The 20752-nt window shown below is 40.2% G+C and overlaps 1 protein-coding gene across 8 annotated transcripts in view; it reads left to right on the top strand.

The window, feature by feature from the left end:
- The window catches only part of ldlrad4a (low density lipoprotein receptor class A domain containing 4a), a 339264-nt gene that overhangs the window by 93227 nt on the left and 225285 nt on the right, over nt 1-20752 (top strand). For 4 of the 8 annotated variants that reach the window (XM_069922456.1, XM_069922455.1, XM_069922457.1 and 1 more), the window contains one exon: nt 15473-15613. In XM_069922456.1, coding sequence (XP_069778557.1) covers nt 15473-15613 — 141 coding nt within the window. Of the gene's footprint in view, nt 1-15472; nt 15614-18382; nt 18554-20752 lie in introns of those variants that run through there. The other 4 variants (XM_069922463.1, XM_069922462.1, XM_069922460.1 and 1 more) reach the window with 2 other exon arrangements.

Below are 20752 nucleotides of genomic sequence, written 5' to 3'. Positions count from 1 at the left end.
ATCTAGAAATCTTGTGACATGATCTGTGTTTCATTGTCACATATTTACTTGCTTGGGTATTCCTTGTTCAGCAAAGGGTGCTCTCATTTCTGAGGTGATGGTTGACGCTCTCAGGTCTTTCACCCTTTTGATGAATGGAAACTTAGAGTAGTAGCAGGCTACTATTAAATATCACTCTTGATTCTCGGTGAATAAGTCTGTTCCCACTGTGTGGCATGGCCTGGCAGGTGCTTCTGTGGAAATCATTTCCTCTTTTTGTTGTGTGTTTTTGTACTTTTGGCATATTTAACATGTAGCCACCATATTTTCAATGTCTTTACATATACCAGTCCAGTGCACGGCTGACTTCACTCTGAGTTTGCATTTCTCCATTCCCATGTGACCTTCAAGTATTTTTCTGGAGAATCTCTTTCTGCATTGTTTCAGGTATAATCAGTCTTGATCCAGCCAGCAGAACACCATTCTCCAACGATATGTCATCTCTAATAGACCAATATTGACGTATTGAAGGTTGTATCAGCTTTATCCTCTCTGGCCATCCTTGTATTACTTGTTGAGAAAGCATTTGCAACACATCGTCCTTAATGGTTTCTTCTCTGATCCGGCTTAATTTATTACTGGTCACACTGGTGAGATGATGTATCTTGATTCCCATGTCTTCCATTTCATATTTTTCATTTGTGACAAGGTATTAGCAAGCACCATCTCTTTGCCTGGTATGTATTTTAAGTCCAAGTTGTAGCATTGTAGTTGTAGAACTAATTTCTGCAGTCTACTTGGTGCCTTGTTTTGGTTCATTTTCTGGATGTTTTCCAGTGGGCGATGATCACTTTCCACTATAAACTTTCTTCCATACAGAAACTTGTGAAACTTTTTGCAACTGTATAAGATTGCATCGCTCCCTCTCAATATTGGCATATCTGATCTCCGCTGTCCTTTATCTGGACATCTAAAATCCAGAAAGCTCCAAAAACCGGCAGGGGGGAGGGGGGAGAGGCGGCAACGTGACTCAGGTGGGCAGGGGGGAGATGGCAGCGCGACTCAGGCAGGTGAGAGGAGGAGACAACAGTGCGACTCGGGTGGGTGAGGGGGGGGAGACAGCAGTGCGACTTGGGCGGGTGAGGGGGGAGACGGCAGTACAATTTGGGTGGGCTTAAATCTGGGGCAGCTGGCTTTTGTTCTGAAATCCGGAAAAATCTGAAATTCAGAACACACTGTCCCCCAAGGGTTCCAGATAAAGGATTGTGTACCTGCATTAGTGGTTTTGAGGCAAAAGCTATTGGTTTTCCTTCTTGTAGTAATGCTGCACCAAGGCCTCTGTTAGATGCATATTATTTCTTTGAGCTGGTCAAAATTTCTCTGATGTGATGGTGAGTACTGAAATTCCACGTCTTCCTTCAGCAACTCTCTGATGTTTGCTGTGTAGTCTAACACATGTAGTATGAAGGAACTCATGTATTGGACCAACCCACAGAAACTTCTGAATTCCTTTTTGTCCTTTGGGTGCTTCATCTTAGAAATGGCTTTAACCTTCTCTGGGCTTGGCTTTGCCCCATCAGGAGTGTACACCATTCCGAAGAATTTGGCATTCCTTCTCTTTTATAATGCATTAGGTTTAATTCCAGCTCCTCTTACTCTCTCCATGGCCTCATGTAGATGAAGATGATGAGCTTTTCCATCTCTGCCAAAAATCTGGATGTCATCTGTGATGCCATTAGCACCTTTACACACTCTGTAAGTCTCATCGATCTTCTGTTGGAACACGTCCTGGCTCATCTTTAGGCTGAAAAACCCAGCAGCAACAAAGGGTTACTTAAACAAAAGTTGCTTTTAATTATCTTTGAACATGAAAATAGAATCAAACTTTAACTTATCTCTATTGACTTACTTAACCCCCTTCTAATTCTAAGTGCATGTGTGTGTAAGTTCAGCAAAGTTCTTTGGTTCACAGTACAATCTCACTGGTTGCAGGCCATTCTTGTACTGTGCACAGAAGTTAACATTAACAAAGTTCACCAGGGTTTGGTGCTTAACAGGCAAATGGTTACCACTCAGAAGGATTCTTGTTGGTCTTTCTTGTTTCAGGTCACCACAGAGTTCCTTTCTGTTTCTTCTATTCAAAGGGAAACACCGGACAGCCAGTCCACTCCTTTGACCAGGCCGTTTTCCAAAGCTTGCCAGCTTGTCCCTCTGGAACCGATGTCCGTGTTTCTCCGCTCTCTCTAGCCACTTTCAGGTGACCAGAATACCTGACTGTAAAGCCGCCTATTCTGCCCCAATGTGGCTGTCAGGTGGCCACCTGAAAGTGGAGAACCCAGCCAGGAGGAGCACTTACCTTAACACTCCTCGGGAAGGTATATTCTCTGGCTCAGAGAATCCCCGTTGCACCTATATGCATCACTAGGAAAAGCAGCTCGCAGCTTTCAGGTGCTTAGCAGTCCCTGCTGCCTGACAGTCCCCTGGTGCGGAACATCAGGTCTGCACCGGCCACCCTAGCGCAGATGTCCTGCGCGTACCACCCCAGCCCTGTAGTCCCGCGCCAGGGGGCTGTCAGGCAGCAAGGAAGGGGCTGTTGGCAGCGGGGAGGTGAGCTGTCAGATGGCTCCCCCTGCCCCGACTCAGGAGCTGGTGTTTGCTCCGCGGCACCTCTCCCCACTTTGGGCCTTTCAGGTGGCAGAACACCGCCTTCAGCACTGCCACCTGAACGTCGTTTCACAGCCACCTGCAGCTGCCCTGGAGCTGCATTCTCCAGGTAATTCCACCTGAAAGTGGCTTACCCCCTTCTCTCTGAGAGCAAAGCCTCTTTTTTTTCTGCTTTCCGCCTGCAAAGATCACATGACCTTCCAGAAAGTAAATGCTCTTTTCCAGACAAAGCATCCACTGCACGTTGTTTCATTTGTTGCCTTTTCCAAATGACCAACCATCGTAAGTCTGAGCCTCTTGCAAAAGCTCCTGCAAAAATTCTGTGTTTTAAAGTGTTTGTGTGTGACCTGCTCTAACAAACCTTTACCAAAATATCTCCCAAACACCTCTATATACTCTGTCACAGTAGGAACTCGTAACAACCAAATGGAGTACTGAACATTGTTCGTAGTGTTGATTCCTTATCTAGTTTCACATTCCCGTATCCATTCTTAGCATCTAGCTTGCTAAAGATTTTGGATCCTGTTAGTTCTGCTGTGATGTCTTCCAGAGTTGGTGTTGGGTAGTGACCCCTTTTTATTACTTGATTTAGGTCTTTATGGTCCAGACTTATTCTCAAGTGGCCATTTGGTTTTCTATGGAATGTACCCAGTCAGTTGGCTCAGTCAGTTTGACTCTGACTTTCATCCTTTCCATGTCCTTTAGTTCTTGCTCCAGCTTCTTCTTTCACTCTAGAGGGACTTTCCTTGGAGCAGGGATGACGGGTTTGCCATTTGGGTCTATGGTGATGTGATAGTCAAAGTCTCCAAAGCATCCAACTGAATCTGGGTACATGCTCATGAGCTCAACCTTGTTTGTGACTGGAGGTCGGTTCTCTAGTGGAGTGTCTCTGTTGATCCTTTTAGATATCTTCTTCATCTGGATCTCATAATCGGCAGACCTAGAACTGCTGTTCCATCTGCGTCTACCACATAGAATGTACAGTAGATGTTCTTTCCCTTATGGCAGCCATTGATCTTAGCTCTCCCTAGCTGTTTGATCATGGGTCCACCATAGGCCGTTAACGTGACATTTGCTGTTTCCAATGCATCATCCTTTGGATATCCTTTTATTATGTTTTCTGGGAGCATCTGGTGGTAGAGACTGAGTGGAAGGACATTGCTTTGTGATCCAGTATCTAGCTTCACTATTAGGTTAAATATTGTAGGCTTGTTCTGGATTGTCCTCTGTATTGGATCCTTGTGTGCAACTCACTTCCTTCTTACATCTCACCCAACATCTCATGAAGGTGTATGGATTCTATGTCTAGTATCTGGGTGTTGGAGTCCTCATTGCTATTTCCTTTTATGTTGTGGATCTTCTCCTTGTCTTTTTTCTTCACTGGAATTACTGTTTTCTTCATACCAGACTTGCACATTTTCTTTATCACAGGCTCTACATCCAGAACTATATGCAGGGCTTTGTTTTGGTCATGCAAAGGGTGTTGCCTGCCGCACTTCTGCAGGACCTGGGGGTTTGCACTTTTCTGATTGTGTTCTTTATAGCATCAACCCTTCCTTCCCTTTGCTGTAGGTGGGTCTGCATAGATAGGGATTTCTGGCTCTGGCTGTGTCTATGGCTTCAGCCAGCTTCACTCTATCCTTCCCTATAAGAGGCTTTTGAACTTCAAGATGGGCATTCCCCCATATTAGTTGATCAACTAATCTTTCTTTTATATCCTTAAATTTGTATTTTTATTTGTATTTGTAATTTTTAGTCTAATGAGGAAGTTATCAACAGTTTCATCAATCTCTTGCATTAATCCTTGAATTTCATAGCATTTAATTCAATGATTAGACCTGGATTCAAGCTGAGAAGCAAACTTTGCAAATATCTGCTCTAGATCATTTTTCTCCACCTCTGTAAGCTCCCAGTTATTAAATAAGTCAAGGCATCATACCCCTGTCCAGAGAAGTATATAACTGACCTTCTCCTCTGCTGTTGTAATTTTAAAATAGCTTTTGAATGGTAAATTGTACTTCTGCTGAAACTTTCTAAATGATTCATCAATATCTTCAGCCTCCCTGTCCACCACTGGGTGAACTGCTGTTGCTCGAGACATTTTTTTCAGTAATGTTTTTTCTCTTCTCCTCCTTTATATTTCAGTGACTTATAATCAATTGTATGGCTTTATTCCTGTTCTCTTATATTGCTGCCACCATGTTATGTCTCTGTGTTACTTGGGAGGCTTCTTAAATAACTTTGAGATGCAAGATTCAAATAACAATAGAGACTTTACTTACTGATGCCTTCCACCATCTCAGGAAGCTGTTCTCTCTCTCACACACACACACACACACACACACACACACACACACCTTTACATATACATACACCTCACAGTGGTGCACTACAGTGAGAAGATTGTATTCTTACGTGATTACAAAATAGTTCACATTATCCTGACTATATAGCACAATAATTTGGATAGCCATGGACTGATTAGGGATAGTCAACATGGCTTTTTGTATGGTAGGTTGTGTTCAATCAATCTTGTAGAATTTTTCGAGGAGGTTACAAGGAAAGGTGATGAAGCAAAGGCTGTGGGTGTTGTCTACATGGACTTAAAATTTAGTAAGGCCTTTGACAAGGTCCCAGAAGGGAGGTTAGTCAGGAAGGTTCAGATGTTAGGTATTCATGCTGAAATAGTTAACTGGATTTGAGAATGGCTGGATGGGAAAAGTCAGAGAGTAGTGGTGGATGATTTCTTCTCAGACTGGAGGTCTGCAACTAGTGGTGTGCCCCAGGGATCAGTGCTGGGGGCATTGTTGTTTGTCAACCATATCAATGATCTGGGTGATAATGTGGTAAATTGGATCAGCAAGCTTGCAGATGACACTAAGATTGGAAGTGTTGTGGACAGCGAAGAAGATTTACAAAGCTTGCAGAGGGATCTGGACCATCTGAAAAATGGCAGATGGAATATAATGCAGATAAGTGTGAGATGATGCATTTTGGAAAAACAAACTAAGAAAGGGCATACATGGTAACTGGTTGGGCACTGAGGAGTGTGGTAAAATAGGGATCTGGGAATACCGATACATAATTCTCTGAAAGTGGTGTCACAGGTGGATAGGGAATTTGGACAGGTACATGGATGGAAGAGGTATGGAGGGCAATGGACTGGGTGCAGGTCAGTGGTATAAAGGTTACAACCTTGTGTTTTTGATTCTTTGTTAATTTTGTGCCTATCTCTTTAAGAAGGAGTATTACCATAGTGACTATGATCTCATATGTCATAATATCCAAGCAAACTAAGAGCTTGCATCTCATTCTTTGACGAAACATGAAGGAGACGTAAGTTTGGGATAATTTACTTTGAATTCGTCTTATTTTTTCTTATATCATTTTATTTCATCTATTTCTTCTTATATTTGTTTAAAGTTGAATATCGTTATACAGTATGCTTATTTGTTCATCGTTATGAAAGTCTTAATGCGAAGTTATTCAAAATGTTTATCCATTTTATCAATGAATTAAAGCTACTTAAAGCTGCATCTACAAAGTTTGATTTGTTGAATTAATAAGATAGTAATTCGGAATATTGTCCTGACGTTTCTTGGAAGATGACAAATTTTGAAATTAAGATATATTAGAAACTGGAAAGTTTCATCTATATTTTGATTCATAGAAAAGTATCTCAAGCTTTGTTTTGGAAGAAAGGCTTGTAAAATTTGTCTGAAAGAACTCAACTTGATTTAAAATCAAGAAGCATTTCAACTTTAATGAGAAATCCGGTTTTCTGTGAGAATATTGCAGAAGCCTCTATGAGAACATGTCTAATTGCTCAGTTTAAAATTGAGCTAAGGACTGCAAGGCACCTGTAACCTTGAAAGATAAGATACTGCTCTGGTTTGCAGAATCTGGCAGGAAGCACAGAAATGTTATTGTAAACATTTTTTATACATACCTGATAAGAAAGTTTGTGCACAGAACGCAGAGACAGTTCAGCCAGAGAAATCCTCTTAAAGGGATCAAGCAAGTCACAAATTTGTTTACAGTTCCCAGGAACCAAGATAAGCCAGGAGAAGACAGGCTGCAGTGTGAAGAATCCAAGATGGAGAAGAAGAAATCTCATCAGGCTAAAGACCTCAAGCAATCAGCTCCTCTCAAATAACTGTTTGTGAGTTGAGCCAGCAAGGTGGACTGACAATGCTTGGCAGGAGATTGGAGCCAGCCACCATAAAAGAAGTGGCTTCAACTACCAAGCAAGAAGAGGATGCAATTAAGGCACTGCAGTCCTCATTAGCTGACATAAAGTTTAGTGGAACTGGAACAGATGAATGTACGTTGCAAAGTCCCACTGGTGCTGTACCAAGCAAAGTGAAAAAGATAGAGACTCAATCAGATGTACCTGAAAGTTCAGATGTGAATACTGATGATAGTATTTCCAAGGTTATGAACACAGGAAGATCTTCAAAGTCTTCAGAGCAAGTACAGCTTCATGTGCTTCAAGCATATTAGCTCTGCAGGTTAAGGCACAAGCAGACTTGGCCACTGTCTGTGCGCAACATGAATGGTTGGAGAAAAGACATGCTTTAGAAGATAGGGAAGCTGAAATGAAGAACCAGCAACTAATGCAAGACGCTGAAAGGAAGAATCAGCAACTGAAGTTACAAGTGGCTAGTAAAGAACAAAATAGATTATTGAAGAGAGAAAAGAAAAGTCTAGAGCTTGAGGAACAATATGCTATGAATATGGCCAAAGTAAAAGCATTATCTTAGGCTTCTGCAAGATCTATCACTTAAAGTGAAATACACAAAGGGCTAGCACCTATCATTCCAGCAGAGCAATGGATACAGCGGCCACAAGAAACATGTCTACTCAAACAAGGAGCCACAGGTGGTGCTGCAAGGGCTCAAATGACAATGACCAACCCTGTGGAAAGAGCTAGCGACATACAGTCTCTTCCAAGCACACAATATATGAATCTTCCCGAAAGGAGAGTATTTCAAAAAAGTTCAATCATACAAGTTGATACAATCATCAACCACTGATGTCGCTTCATGTTGCTGAAGAGCCAAGTCAAGGATCTCCATCAATGCCATCACTTACAAATTCAAGGTCCTACACCTAGCACCAGTTCAAGTTCCATATGCTCCATTCACAACAAGACATGCAGTCGCAAGCCATGGTGGATAAGGCAATAAAATATCACTCATAGCAAAACAAAATGAAATTTCTACTATGTAGGTTCATACTGTTTATCTAAGAAGGAAATTCCTGTTTTTAATGGAGATTCATGAAATCCTTTGAACATCACATTGAAAGTAATACTAAAAACACAAAAGATCTTCTGTATTACCTGTAACAGTATACTGGATGACTGGCGAAGGAGGTAGTCAAAAAGTTGCCAATATATGAATCCAGAACAAGGTTTTAAAAGGACAAAAGAATTATTACATCATCATTATGGGAATGAACATCAAATCGCAAGGGCCCACATAGACAAGATTCTTTCTTGGTCAGCAATAAAATCAGAGGATACAAAGGCTTTACAAGCATATGCATTCTTTCTGAGAGGATGTGGTGTACATTTGCAAGATCTGAATTTGCTTGCTTATTTGTCGATTATTGTCAATAAATTACCTTATAAGCTGAGGGACTTATGGAGGACCAAAGTTGCAGAGCTTAAGATTCTTCCTGAAAGGGACACCACTTTTGAGGATGTTGTACAAATTTTGGAATGGCATGTGCATGTTAACACTGCACCAGTTTTTGGAAATATTAAGGATACTTCAATAGTTCCTAAAGATGTAAAGAAGTCTAAATCATCGCCTCAACAGAAACCAAAGGGAAGTACCTTTGTAACTGCTGTGTCAGATACAAGCATAAGAAAGAACAAGGAAACAAAGGAAAAGGAAGATCAGACTGTACAGGAAAGCTGTTTATATTTCAAAGATAAGCATGCTTTAGAAAAATGTTCACAATTGGAAAAAAAGTTGTATGATGAGAAATTAACCTTTTTAAAGAAGAATGGAATATGTTTTGGTTTCTTGTGTAAAGGACACATCAGCAAAACTTGTAATAAGCGACTCAGTTGTGATATATGCAGTTTAAAGCTTCCCAAGTTACTGCATACTCAATGAAGCTTCCCAAGTTACTGCATACATAGTCTTACTGGGGCCAGTGACAAAGCTCTCTCAATAGTTTCTGAACAGGTTAAAGCTAAAAAAGGATGCTTCATACTGAAGACCTATGCATTTCTTGATCTAGGAAGTACCATATTATTTTATACTGTTGAATTAATGAATAAACTTAATCTTCTTGGTAAAAGATCACAGATCTTGTTGAAAACAATGAACGATGGAAAGAACATTGAAACTAATATAGTTTCAGGTTTACAGATTGCTGGATTGAATAGCAATGGATTTTCCGATCTTCCAAGGGTATATAGTCAAAGGACTATGCCTGTGAATAAGGAGAATATTCCCTATCAGGATGATATTAAACAGTGGGATCATCTAAAAGACGTTTGCTTACCCAAGATCGATGCCAAAATCGAGATGTTAATTGGATTAGATGTACCAAAAGCTCTCGAACTTCTAAAAGTAATAAAGAGTCAAAATGATGGACCTTATGCTGTGAGAACATTGCTTGTATGGACAAATAATGGACCATTAAGAGGAAAAATGAATAATAATCAGGAGTCATTGAATGTAAATGTCAGTTGTCAAACTTAATGATCTGTGGGAACAACAGATTAAAATAGATTTTCATGAATGTCTCACTGATATTGAAGAACCTTCAAAAGAGGATAAACAGTTTCTGGATTTAGTTTCAAATTCTGTTAAACATATTGATGGTCATTACTGTATAATATTACCTTTGAAGAAGAGAGAAATTTGTCTGCCAGACAACAAAATAATTGCAGAACAGCGTATGCTGAAATTCTTCCTTTTATTTGGAATATACCAATGTCATGTTGAACATGATAACAATGGGTTACGTAGAAAAGGTATCTGAAGATATCTTGGAACGTAAAGATGGTAGAAAATGGTATTTACCTCATCATGGAGTTATATATCCACAAAAGGAGAAACTACATGTTGTATTGTGAAGCATCATTTCAAGGAGTTTCATTGAATTCTCAACTTTTACAAGGTCTAGACTTAACCAGTAGTTTAATAGGTGTTTTGATAAGATTTTGTAAAGAGCCTATTGTAATTGCTGCAGATATTGAAGCGATGTTTCATCAAATGAAAATACCATCAGAAGATCATGATTTTCTCCATTAGGTGGCCTAATGGAGATTGCAGTAAAGATATGATTGCATACAGAAGGACAGTTCATTTATTTGGAGCAACTTCGTCACTGAGTTGTGCAAATTTTGCTCTCAGGAAATGTGCTGAAGATAATGAAGAGTAATTTAGTTCTCAGACTATAAACATCAGGAATAATTTCTATTTGTATTGTATTAGATCCTGATATATTTTTGTTAGGGAATATGCAATTATTAATTGATCTAGGATTAAATGATTATCAGATTTCTTTTATCTATTTAGCTTTAGCAGTGGCCAAGAAATGTATAGCATCTACTTGGAAAGATAGAAATATACTAACTTTGGATAGGTGGTATTTAAAGATGAAGTCTTGTTTAATTATGGAAAGGATATCTTTTTCAATTCAAGATAAGATGTCTTTTTATAAGTTGAAGTGGACTCCATTTGTTAAGTATATGCAATTAAGTTTGATTTAAGTATGTTCTTAGATGTGATATTTTAGATTTGATAAATCTTTTTTATTATTTTTATTTGTTTTTTTTTCTCTGTGTGTGTTTTTTTAATATAATATTAATTTTACTAATTCTTCACTCTTTATTTTGGGGAGGGGAAGGGTGGTTTTTTTTATATAGATTTTTTTAGTTCTTGTATATGTAGGGGGGTTAGGTTGAACTAAGTTAGGTTATTGATGTTTGTATTGTAATTATATTATTTTATTTTATATTTTTTCTTTAAATGTAATTTTTCTTTTTATTCCTGTGATAAAATCTTTAAATAAAGTTTAAAAAAAAAGGAATAATTTCTATGTTGATAATTGTCTTACATCAGTGGTTTCAGAAAAAAAGCAATAGATCTTTATCATGAGTTAAAAGAGATCTGTAATAAAGGAGATTTCTTCCTTTCGAAATGGATTAGCAACAGTCGAGATGTGTTGGCTGTTATTCCTGAGGCAGAAAGAGCAAAGGAGATAAAACATCTTGATTTAGATTGTTGACATTCTCCCTGTTGAAAGAATTCTAGGAGTTCAATGGTGTGTTCAATCTGATGCTTTCAAATTCAAAATTGTTCTGAAAGAACAGATATTCTTTCAATCGTAAGCTCAATATATGATCCTTTGGGAATATTGGCACCAATAGTATTAATAGCTAAGAAAATTATGCAAGAATTTTGCAGAAGAAAATTTGTATGGGATTAAACTATACCAGATTCCATTGAACAAGATTGGATGAATTGGATTGAGAGTCTTAAAATGTTAGAAAGTTTTGAAGTCAACAGATGTTTTAAACCTACAGACTTTGGAATTGCCATATTTGCTCAGTTACGTCACTTTGCTGACACAAGCGAAGGTGATTTTGGTACTGTCAGTTATTTAGTACTGCAAAATAACCAAAAGATTTATAATGGGAAAAGCCAGAGTGGCTCCATTGGAACCAGACATCATACCTTGAATGGAATTGACTGCCGCTAGTATGGCGAGTAAAATGGACACTGTGTTAAGAAGAGAACTACAGATAGAGTTAGCAGATACTATGTTTTGGACTGATAGTACATCAGTGCTTAAATACATTAATAACAAAATCATGAGGCTTCGTACCTTTGTGACTAACAGAATTAATGAGATTGAGAAGGTTTTGAATGTTAAACCTGGATGACAACAAATGGCAGATTTGCCACAAGACAGAATTTTACCTGATAAACCCCAATTTACATATGTGGGAGTTGATTATTTTGGTCTTTTTCAAGTAAAACAAGGAAGAAGTGTTGAAAAATGATACGGATCTATTCATATTGAAGTAGCGTCATCGCTTGATACAGACTCATTTATTAATGTTCTTTGACATTTTATCACCAGACGTGGTGAAATAAAAGAATTACGTTTTGATAATGGATATAACTTTACAGGAGCTCAACTAGAGTTATGAAAAGCAATTCAAAATTGGAATCAACATCAAATTCATGATGTATTATTTCTGAAAGAAATTAATTAGATATTTAACCCACCGACAGGATCACATCATGGATGTGTATGGGAAAGAATATTTAGATCAATTAAAAAAAAATCTTAATTCCATTTTGAATAGTCAAATACTCAATAATGACCATCTTCAGAGAGTATTGTGTGAAATCAAAGCTATTTTAAATAGTTGTCCAATAAAAAAAATTTCTGTCGATTCAAATGATATTGAGGCACTTACACTGAATCATTTCTTACTTGTTAAATCTAAACCTTTAATGCCTCCAGTTCAATTTCAGAAACACGATATTTATGTGAGATGCAGATGGACACAAGTGCAGTTTATTGCAGATTTATTTTGGAGAAGATGGATTAAAGAATATCTTTCACTACCACAAGAAAGACAAAAATGGTCTAAAGCTAAATGCAATTTTGTATGCGGAGACATTGTAATTATGGATTATTCTGCACAAAGAAATTCTTGGTTGCTGTGGAAAATTCTGGTTCAGAAATGTTTTGTTCCGCAAGTGCGGATTAAAACCAAGTCTGGTTACTTAAATAGACCTATTATAAAATCTGTCTTTTACAGGAAGCAGAAAGTTTTGATTTCTAATCTTATACTTACGATATTTACTTTTGTATCTGTAATAGTAATTATATATTAGTCATTAATGTCTATTATAATAATTAGGGGACAGAATGTAAAGGTTAAAACCTCGTGTTTTTGATTCTTAGTTAATTTTGTGCCTATCTCTTTAAGAAGGAGTATTGTTTGTAGTGTTACCATAGTGACTATGATGTCATATGTCATAATATCTGCACAGACTAAGAGCTTGCATCTCATTCTTCAACGAACCATGAGGAGATGTAAGCTTGAGATAATTTTCTTTGAATTCATCTTATTTCATCTTATATCATTTTATTTCATCTATTTCTTCTTATATTTGTTTAAAGTTAAATATCATTATATCATTATGCAGTATGCTTGTTTGTTCATCATTATGAAAGTCTTAATGTGACGTTATTAAAAATGTTTATCCATTTTATCAACGAATTAAAGCTACTTAAAGCTGCAAAGTTTGTTTTATTGGATTAATAGGATAGTAATTTAGAGTATCGTCCCCATATTTCTTTGAAGATGACATGTTTTGAAATTGGGATATATTAGAACCTGGAAAGTGTCGTCTCTAAGTGGAACTAGGCAAAAAAAAATGGTTCAGCCCAATCTAGAAGTGCTAAAAAGGCCTATTTCTGTGCAGTTTTGTTCTATAGTTCTAAGGGGTTGTTGCTTGTAGGCATGTTCTTCTAACACCTTCTTCAGTATTCTAAATGTTGCTGTTTACATAATAGTTGTTTTTTGTTACTTTTTGTAGGAATTTTGTATGCTCAGGTGATTGCTTGCATAATGGTAGCCACACTTAAAATAAAGAACAAGGAATGCCAACCTGCTGAGTGACTCCAGCACCTAGGGACGTTGTGGAACCTATTGAGTTTCTCCAGCAATTTTGTGTATTTACTATGTTAGTACTGTAAAACTAGTACTATAATTTGGTGGTCGGCGACTAAATTGGCTCCATTCACTAGGCTCACCTGGTGTGGAGGGTGGCTAGACACCCTGCAGGATAAAAAAAAACAAGACTTGTCAAAGGGTGGACGAACCTCCTTGTAGGATCAACGACCATCTAGCAAACACATATCATGAAGTACGGCAAGGGAATCTCTTGCATCGAAGCTTGGACTGGCTATTCACTGCAATAGAACTTCCCCCACCATCTCGAAGATAGGAGCAAATATTCATCCAGTGAAGTGCCTTGGTTGTACTTTGCTCGTAGCAGCTGTTTGAATAAAGTTGTGTGAAACAGCAATGGCGTCGCCCATGATGAAGAGCTGGTTGATGTTCTAAAAGTGTTTCCTTATCCCTTCTGAGTAAGAGTTGGCCTGGTCAGAAGCTTTATCTGTAAACTTTGTAGAGAGTGGAGGGCGGTGGGGAGTGCAGGTTAATTATCTCTAATGTCGTTGTTCAACTTTTGGATGGCTCTATGCAGGGGGAAGAATCTACCGATGCAGTGATGATTAAATGTTTTCAAAGAATGTGATTGAAAATTAAGTAAAATACTTTAAGGTTTATGTATTAATACAGGTGAAATTTGTTCAGTGTATTATTTTTTCCGTAAAAGCACTCAATGTTGGAGAAACTCAGCAGGCCAAACAATGTCCTTTATGGTTGCGAAGGCAGGAGGTGATAGGTGGAGAAGGAAGTGAGGGGACAGAAGCGATCAAGGGGAGGAGGGATAGCTTGATGAAAGGAGGGGAAAGGAGGGAGGAGAACTGGAAAGGAGAAGGGAAAGAGGGAGAGGAAAGAGAAGAGCAAGTTAGCAGAAACTGGAAAAGCCATCTGGTTGGAGAGTGCCCAGACAGAAAATCAGGTATTGTTCCTCCAATATGCGGGCGGTCTTGGTGGGATAGTACATAAGGCCTTGCACAGACATTTGAGTATGGGAGTATGCCACAGAACTGAAACGGTTGGCTGCTGGGAGGTCTCTGTCACAGGTGCAGAAGGAGAGGCAGTGCTTCACAAAGCGATCTCCCAATCTGCACCCAGTCTCTGCGATATAGAGGAGGCCACAAAGGGACCACCAGATGCAGTAAATCAGTCCTGTGGATATACGTGAGGTGTTGCTTCTCTTGAAAGACCTCTTTGGGGCCCTGATGGTGAGGGGGGAGGTGTGGGTGCAAGTGAGATACCTTGTGCAGCCACAGGTGAAGGTGTCGGGGGGGGGGGGGGAAGATTGGTGGGGAGGTATGAGTATAGGAGGGAGTCATGGAGGGAGCAGTCCCTATGGAAAGCAGAGAAGGGAGGAGATGATAAGATGTATCTGGTAGTGGGATCTTGTAAGTGCTGGAAATTCCGGAGGATAATGTTCTTGACACTGTTTGACCTGCTGAGTTTCTCCAATATTGTGTGTTTTTACTTCAATCATGGTGTCTACAGATTTTCGCATTTTATTTAGTATTTTTGTCTTTTAAGCTGTTGATTCTTAATACAAGTGCATTAGTTAGGCATTGCAAGAATAAGTCTCAACCAACTAGAAAATACTCCTATTCAGCATCTACTAATCCCCATAGTTGCAGATGGCAGGGGTTTTGCTGTTCCTTGCAATTTGACCCATTCATTGTGTGCCACATTGACCACCGCCAGTGGGCTGATAACGCCTCAAACCGTGCATCTTGGCGCCTCACAGTTTGGCGGGCAGCAGCCTCCTTTGAAGAAGACCGCAGAGCCCACCTCACTGACAAAAGGCAAAGGAGGAAAAACCCAACACCCAACCCCAACCAACCAATTTTCCCTTGCAACCGCTGCAATCGTGTCTGCCTGTCCCGCATTGGACTGGTCAGCCACAAACGAGCCTGCAGCTGACGTGGACTTTTTACCCCCTCCATAAATCTTCGTCCGCGAAGCCAAGCCAAAGATTTCACTGTGAAACATTCAAAGCAGAAAATAATTTTTTTTAGAATTTGTTACTGAAATGTGTATGAAAATTACATTAATTTAGGAAGTTCTTTCCTACTTAATTTGAAGGCCATTGAAAATAATTAATATGTTCTTTTCCAGAGTGCAAATTCCAGTGCACCAATGGCAACTGTTTGGAATTTGGAAACTTGATTTGCAACCGATTGAATGACTGTGGGGATAATAGTGAAGAAGAAAAGTGCCCGCGAGTAACTGAACACCCACCTCCAACAATTTTCAACTGTAAGTGTTGAATGCAGCTCCTGTTAACTATTATGTTTCCATGAAGAGCTGGAGAACTGGGATTATTTTGGTTTCTCTTGTCATTGACTTGAAAATGAATGGAATTTGAAATGCTCAGTTTTAACTAATAAACAAAATAAAAGACCTTGCAGATTGACCTGGAGAATGATTTTTATTTTTCCCTTGCTGATTCTGTTCTCTCCAGCTTATGCGTGTCAGACCTGAAGCACGTCGCGCCTGTTCCATGCCAGTGTTCTGGAGATTTTCTGGGGTTTGGAGAAGAAAGGGAAGTTCTTGTATTACTTGTAGGGCTGTGAGTGATGTAGGTTGATGAAATAAGAGGTTCCACTTTTCACTGAATGAAAAGGTAGAATTACAAAGGTGATGATCTCTGGATTACTAGTTGCACCACACCCAAATGTCAGAATTTTGCACACAGTTCAAAGTTGGTTTGATATGAGTGGATTTCAGTCTATCAAATCTATTCCACTGGGGAAGGATGCCACTTGAAATGATCAGTGTCCTTGTGAATAAAACAATTATTGAACTGTTAGTACTTTTAACAAGCTATTGGAGGAGGGTTTGGATGAGAAGTAGCTTAGAAAGCTAGAGAGGAAGACAACCTTTGTGCACCAATGGTGAGCAAAATGTGAAAGGAAAGTATAGTGTGTACTTGCATTTTAGTGGAGTTCCTTGAGAATAAAATGGTAAACAGTCTAAAATTGAAGGCTTTTTATCTGAATATATGCAGTATTTGCCACTAGTTGATGAATTTATAGGCACAAATGGAAATCAATAGGAATAATCTGATAGTTATACAGGTTTGTGATTATGTTGTTAAGGTGCCCAATGTTTGTGGTGTGCACGTGTTGTGTGGAATACAAGCTCCCACCTCGTTAGACCCAGAGAGAAACAACCGACACCAGGGTTTTCCAAATCCAAAGAACGAACCCTTTTATTTACAGTTAGAGAACTATTTGCAATGCCCTTTGTCCAGAGGAACCTCTCATGAGCCATCTCACATACCTGTGACTCGATAGTTGATTGATGGCTCAAGTCCCAAGAACCAGTAACACCCATTCCTGGCGACAGTGGGGTCCCTCTGTTTAGAGCGTCCTCGCACCTCCCCCTTTCAGCTGGTTACTCATATGAGTGGATTCTGGGATCCACTTGGAAGGGCTTCACTGGTCTCAGAACTCTGAGACTTCCTTACGGGTTTCCATGTGATGGGCGTGATTGGTGGTTCAGTGGTTCCTGAAGTTCATATGTGTCCAACAGGGCATGAAGGCTGAGTTATACAGGTGTGGCTTCAGCAAGGTTGCATTCTGTTGGTCACAACTGGCTGGCACGGTCCAACTTGTACATGGTAAAGAACATAAGAACATCTCCAATTTTTCTTAGGATTCACCCCAGCTGCCGTATATCTGACTTATCTCTGTATTTCCTCAGCAACACACATTGACCATCATCAAATGTGCTTTCTTTCGATCCATGTTGGTGGTTATACTGTTGTTCCGTATCATAATCTCTCATTCCAGATTCTAGTCTTTGTGGAAATATGACGTTATATGGTGCTCATATTTTCCTACCAAAGAGGTTTTCAGTAGGCAAAGTGTCACCTGGAATTTGTGGGTTTGGAGTAATCCTGTAATATAACAAGAATGTCTGCAGGATCTTCTCCATTGGGCCCTTCACCTTGGGTTTGTTCAGAGCTTGTTTGAATGTATCCACAAAACATTCTGCTTGACCATTGGACTGAGGATGATATGGAGGCGAGTGAATGTGTGTGATGCCGTATTGCTTGCAAAAAGATCAAAGCCAGCTTCAGTGAATTGTGTCCCGTTGTCTGAAACTAATGTTACAGGAGAACCAAAGTGATTGAATATGGACTTGAGTTCTATGAGTATAGTCGATGCAGTTGGTCGGGCTACTTTGAGGATCTCAGGCAATTTGGACTATGCGTCCACTACGATTAGGTAGTACTCCCCATTAACTGGTCCTGCATAGTCAATATGAAGATGACTCCACGGCCCGCTTGTTTGAGGCCAGGAATGTAGATTAGTCTTAACAGGGAATTTCGCAGCTGAGGCACATTGGATACCTGACCTTGTCAGTTGTTCATTGTGGTCACCCATCAGTGGCCAATCAACATAGCTTTGTGCAAATGCTTTCCCTTGATTCATTCTAGGATGTCCACTGTGAAACTGTTTGAGGATTGCAGAGTGTTGGGAATCAAAATTATTTCTACAAAGAAAAGACAGCCATTAGAGATTGCCAATAATTCTCATCTTTTGAAGAATGGCTGGATTTCCATTCGAGGACAAGTTTTTGGTCACTGAATGATGATAACGTATTATCTCTTGTAGGAGGTCATCTTTGTTGGTTGCTTGTCTGGCTTTTTCTGCTGTGACCAGCAGTGAGTTAATAACATCTTGAAATACCTGGTTCACCTTTGCCTCTGCAGAGAGTTCAGCAACAAGAATATCTTCCGTCTCTGTTTCCTGCTCACTAATGAGTTGAGACATTGCATCAGCTTGCTTGATACTTGTAGTTGGCAGTTATTTAATTTTGAAGTCCCAATCAAGTAGCATGGTCGCCCATCTTTGCAGATGGTTTTCCAGGTAAATTGGAATTCCTTTCTTTGAAACAAATACTGCAGGGAGAGGCTTGTGATCTGTGAAAAGAGTGAATTGCCTTCCCTAGAGTATTTTATGGGATTTCTTTACTGCAAAAACAATTGCTAGAGCTGCCTTTTCAATTTGTCCATAGTTACGCTCTGCATCTGGGAATTCTGGAGAAATGATGCACCCACCTCTGAAGCTAATGACAATCTCCAAGTTCGGGTCATAGTGTGTCAAAAGAAGGTTCGAGTTTATCATCGACTTAACTTGATTGAACGACTCTAGACATTTTGATGCCCATTTCCATTTGCTACCCATGGTAAGGAACTTGTTAAGTGGATCATGGAGTTTCTGCATCTCTGGCGGAAATGAACTGTAGTTACTGATAAGCTTGATAGCATCAGTGTCGTGTGGATCCGGCCACCGTCCAGGCTTATCAATGATGAAACCAAGATATTTGCATGACTTCATGATAAATGTGCATTTTTCTGGGACGCATTCAAAAACATAGTCTTGATGCAGGTCAGAATGCAATTTAAGGTGACCTAATAATTCTCAAGTGTGTGCTCCCATTACCAGGATGTCATCTAGGTATACTGTAATCCCTAAAACATTGTTCAGCATTGTGACTATGATATGTGGGAAGATAGCTGGAGCAGTCTTCACTCCAAATGGTAGATGTGTATATGTGAATGATTCAAGGAGTTCCTTGGATTCGTCATCATCCTCCACCTCTACATAAGCCTCTGCTATGTCGGTCTTTGAAAAGCATTTGCCACCATTTAGTTTAGCGAAGAGGTCATCAGGCAATGGCAGTGGGTAGCAGCACACAGTTCAAAGTTGGTTTGATATGAGTGGATTTCAGTCTATCAAATCTATTCCACTGGGGAAGGAGCGATTCGATTTTTTTTCACCACCACAATAGGTGCAGACCATGATGAGTAGTCGACCTGTCCAATTACTCTTTCATGTTGCAGCCATTCCAATTCTTGCTCCACTTCTTGCAAGGCTGTGTATGGGACAGGTCACTTTAGCTTGAAAGTCGGTTTCACATTTGGCAGAAGACAGAGTTTTGCCTTTATTTTATTGCACCATCTGAGGCCTTCGGAAAATATCGTTGCATGGTACCATTGCTTTAGCTGTACCGGCAACTTTTGTGGGGTATGTGTCACATGCAATTTGTGGCAAATATTGTTTAGTGGCCGGTCCAGAAGGTTCAACCTTTCGATGCAGTCGAGACCCACGAGATCGAGGTTAGGACATTTTACCACCTAACACGTTCAATTTTCATCCATGCCATTTAAGTTGATGGAATAGTCAACTGAACTTAACAACTCCAGGATCTCCCCCCCACCCCACCCCGGAAGTGTTCAGTGCTGTGCTTGCAGTTAGAGTCATCTCTGGCTGACCAATCAGTTTCCATGTTTTCTTTGATATTAGGTTAATCTCAGACCCTGTATTAATGTGCTCTTTCACATATTTCCTGTATTTGGCAGTAGCCACTTTGAAAGTTGCTGTGATAGGTTTCACTTTTGAGGGCGAAGTGAACTTATCAAGTGTTTTCTGTCTTCCATCTCTGCAGCATTCTGCTTCATGCCCCAAGCGCTTGCATTTACTGCAGCATTAACGTCTGTATCTTGTGTTTTGGTGTGAGCTTGCAGGCGCCTCAGATTGAAGAGACTACTCTTTGCAGACGATGCCGCTTTAGTTGCCCATTCAGAGCCAGCTCTTCAGCGCTTGACGTCCTGCTTTGCGGAAACTGCCAAAATGTTTGGCCTGGAAGTCAGCCTGAAGAAAACTGAGGTCCTCCATCAGCCAGCTCCCCACCATGACTACCAGCCCCCCCACATCTCCATCGGGCACACAAAACTCAAAACGGTCAACCAGTTTACCTATCTCGGCTGCACCATTTCATCAGATGCAAGGATCGACAATGAGATAGAAAACAGACTCGCCAAGGCAAATAGCGCCTTTGGAAGACTACACAAAAGAGTCTGGAAAAACAACCAACTGAAAAACCTCACAAAGATAAGCGTATACAGAGCCGTTGTCATACCCACACTCCTGTTCGGCTTCGAATCATGGGTCCTCTACCGGCATCACCTACGGCTCCTAGAACGCTTCCACCAGCGTTGTCTCCGCTCCATCCTCAACATCCATTGGAGCGCTTTCATCCCTAACGTCGAAGAACTCGAGATGGCAGAGGTCGACAGCATCGAGTCCACGCTGCTGAAGATCCAGCTGCGCTGGATGGGTCACGTTTCCAGAATGGAGGACCATCGCCTTCCCAAGATCGTGTTATATGGCGAGTTCTCCACTGGCCACCGTGACAGAGGTGCACCAAAGAAAAGGTACAAGGACTGCCTAAAGAAATCTCTTGGTGCCTGCCACATTGACCACCGCCAGTGGGCTGATCTCGCCTCAAACTGTGCATCTTGGCGCCTCACAGTTTGGCGGGCAGCAACCTCCTTTGAAGAAGACCGCAGAGCCCACCTCACTGACAAAAGGCAAAGGAGGA

The sequence above is a fragment of the Narcine bancroftii genome, chromosome 2 (genome assembly GCF_036971445.1).
Source record: "Narcine bancroftii isolate sNarBan1 chromosome 2, sNarBan1.hap1, whole genome shotgun sequence".
In the NCBI taxonomy this organism is placed as follows: Eukaryota; Metazoa; Chordata; class Chondrichthyes; order Torpediniformes; family Narcinidae; genus Narcine; species Narcine bancroftii.
This window is presented reverse-complemented; position numbering and strand designations above follow the sequence as displayed.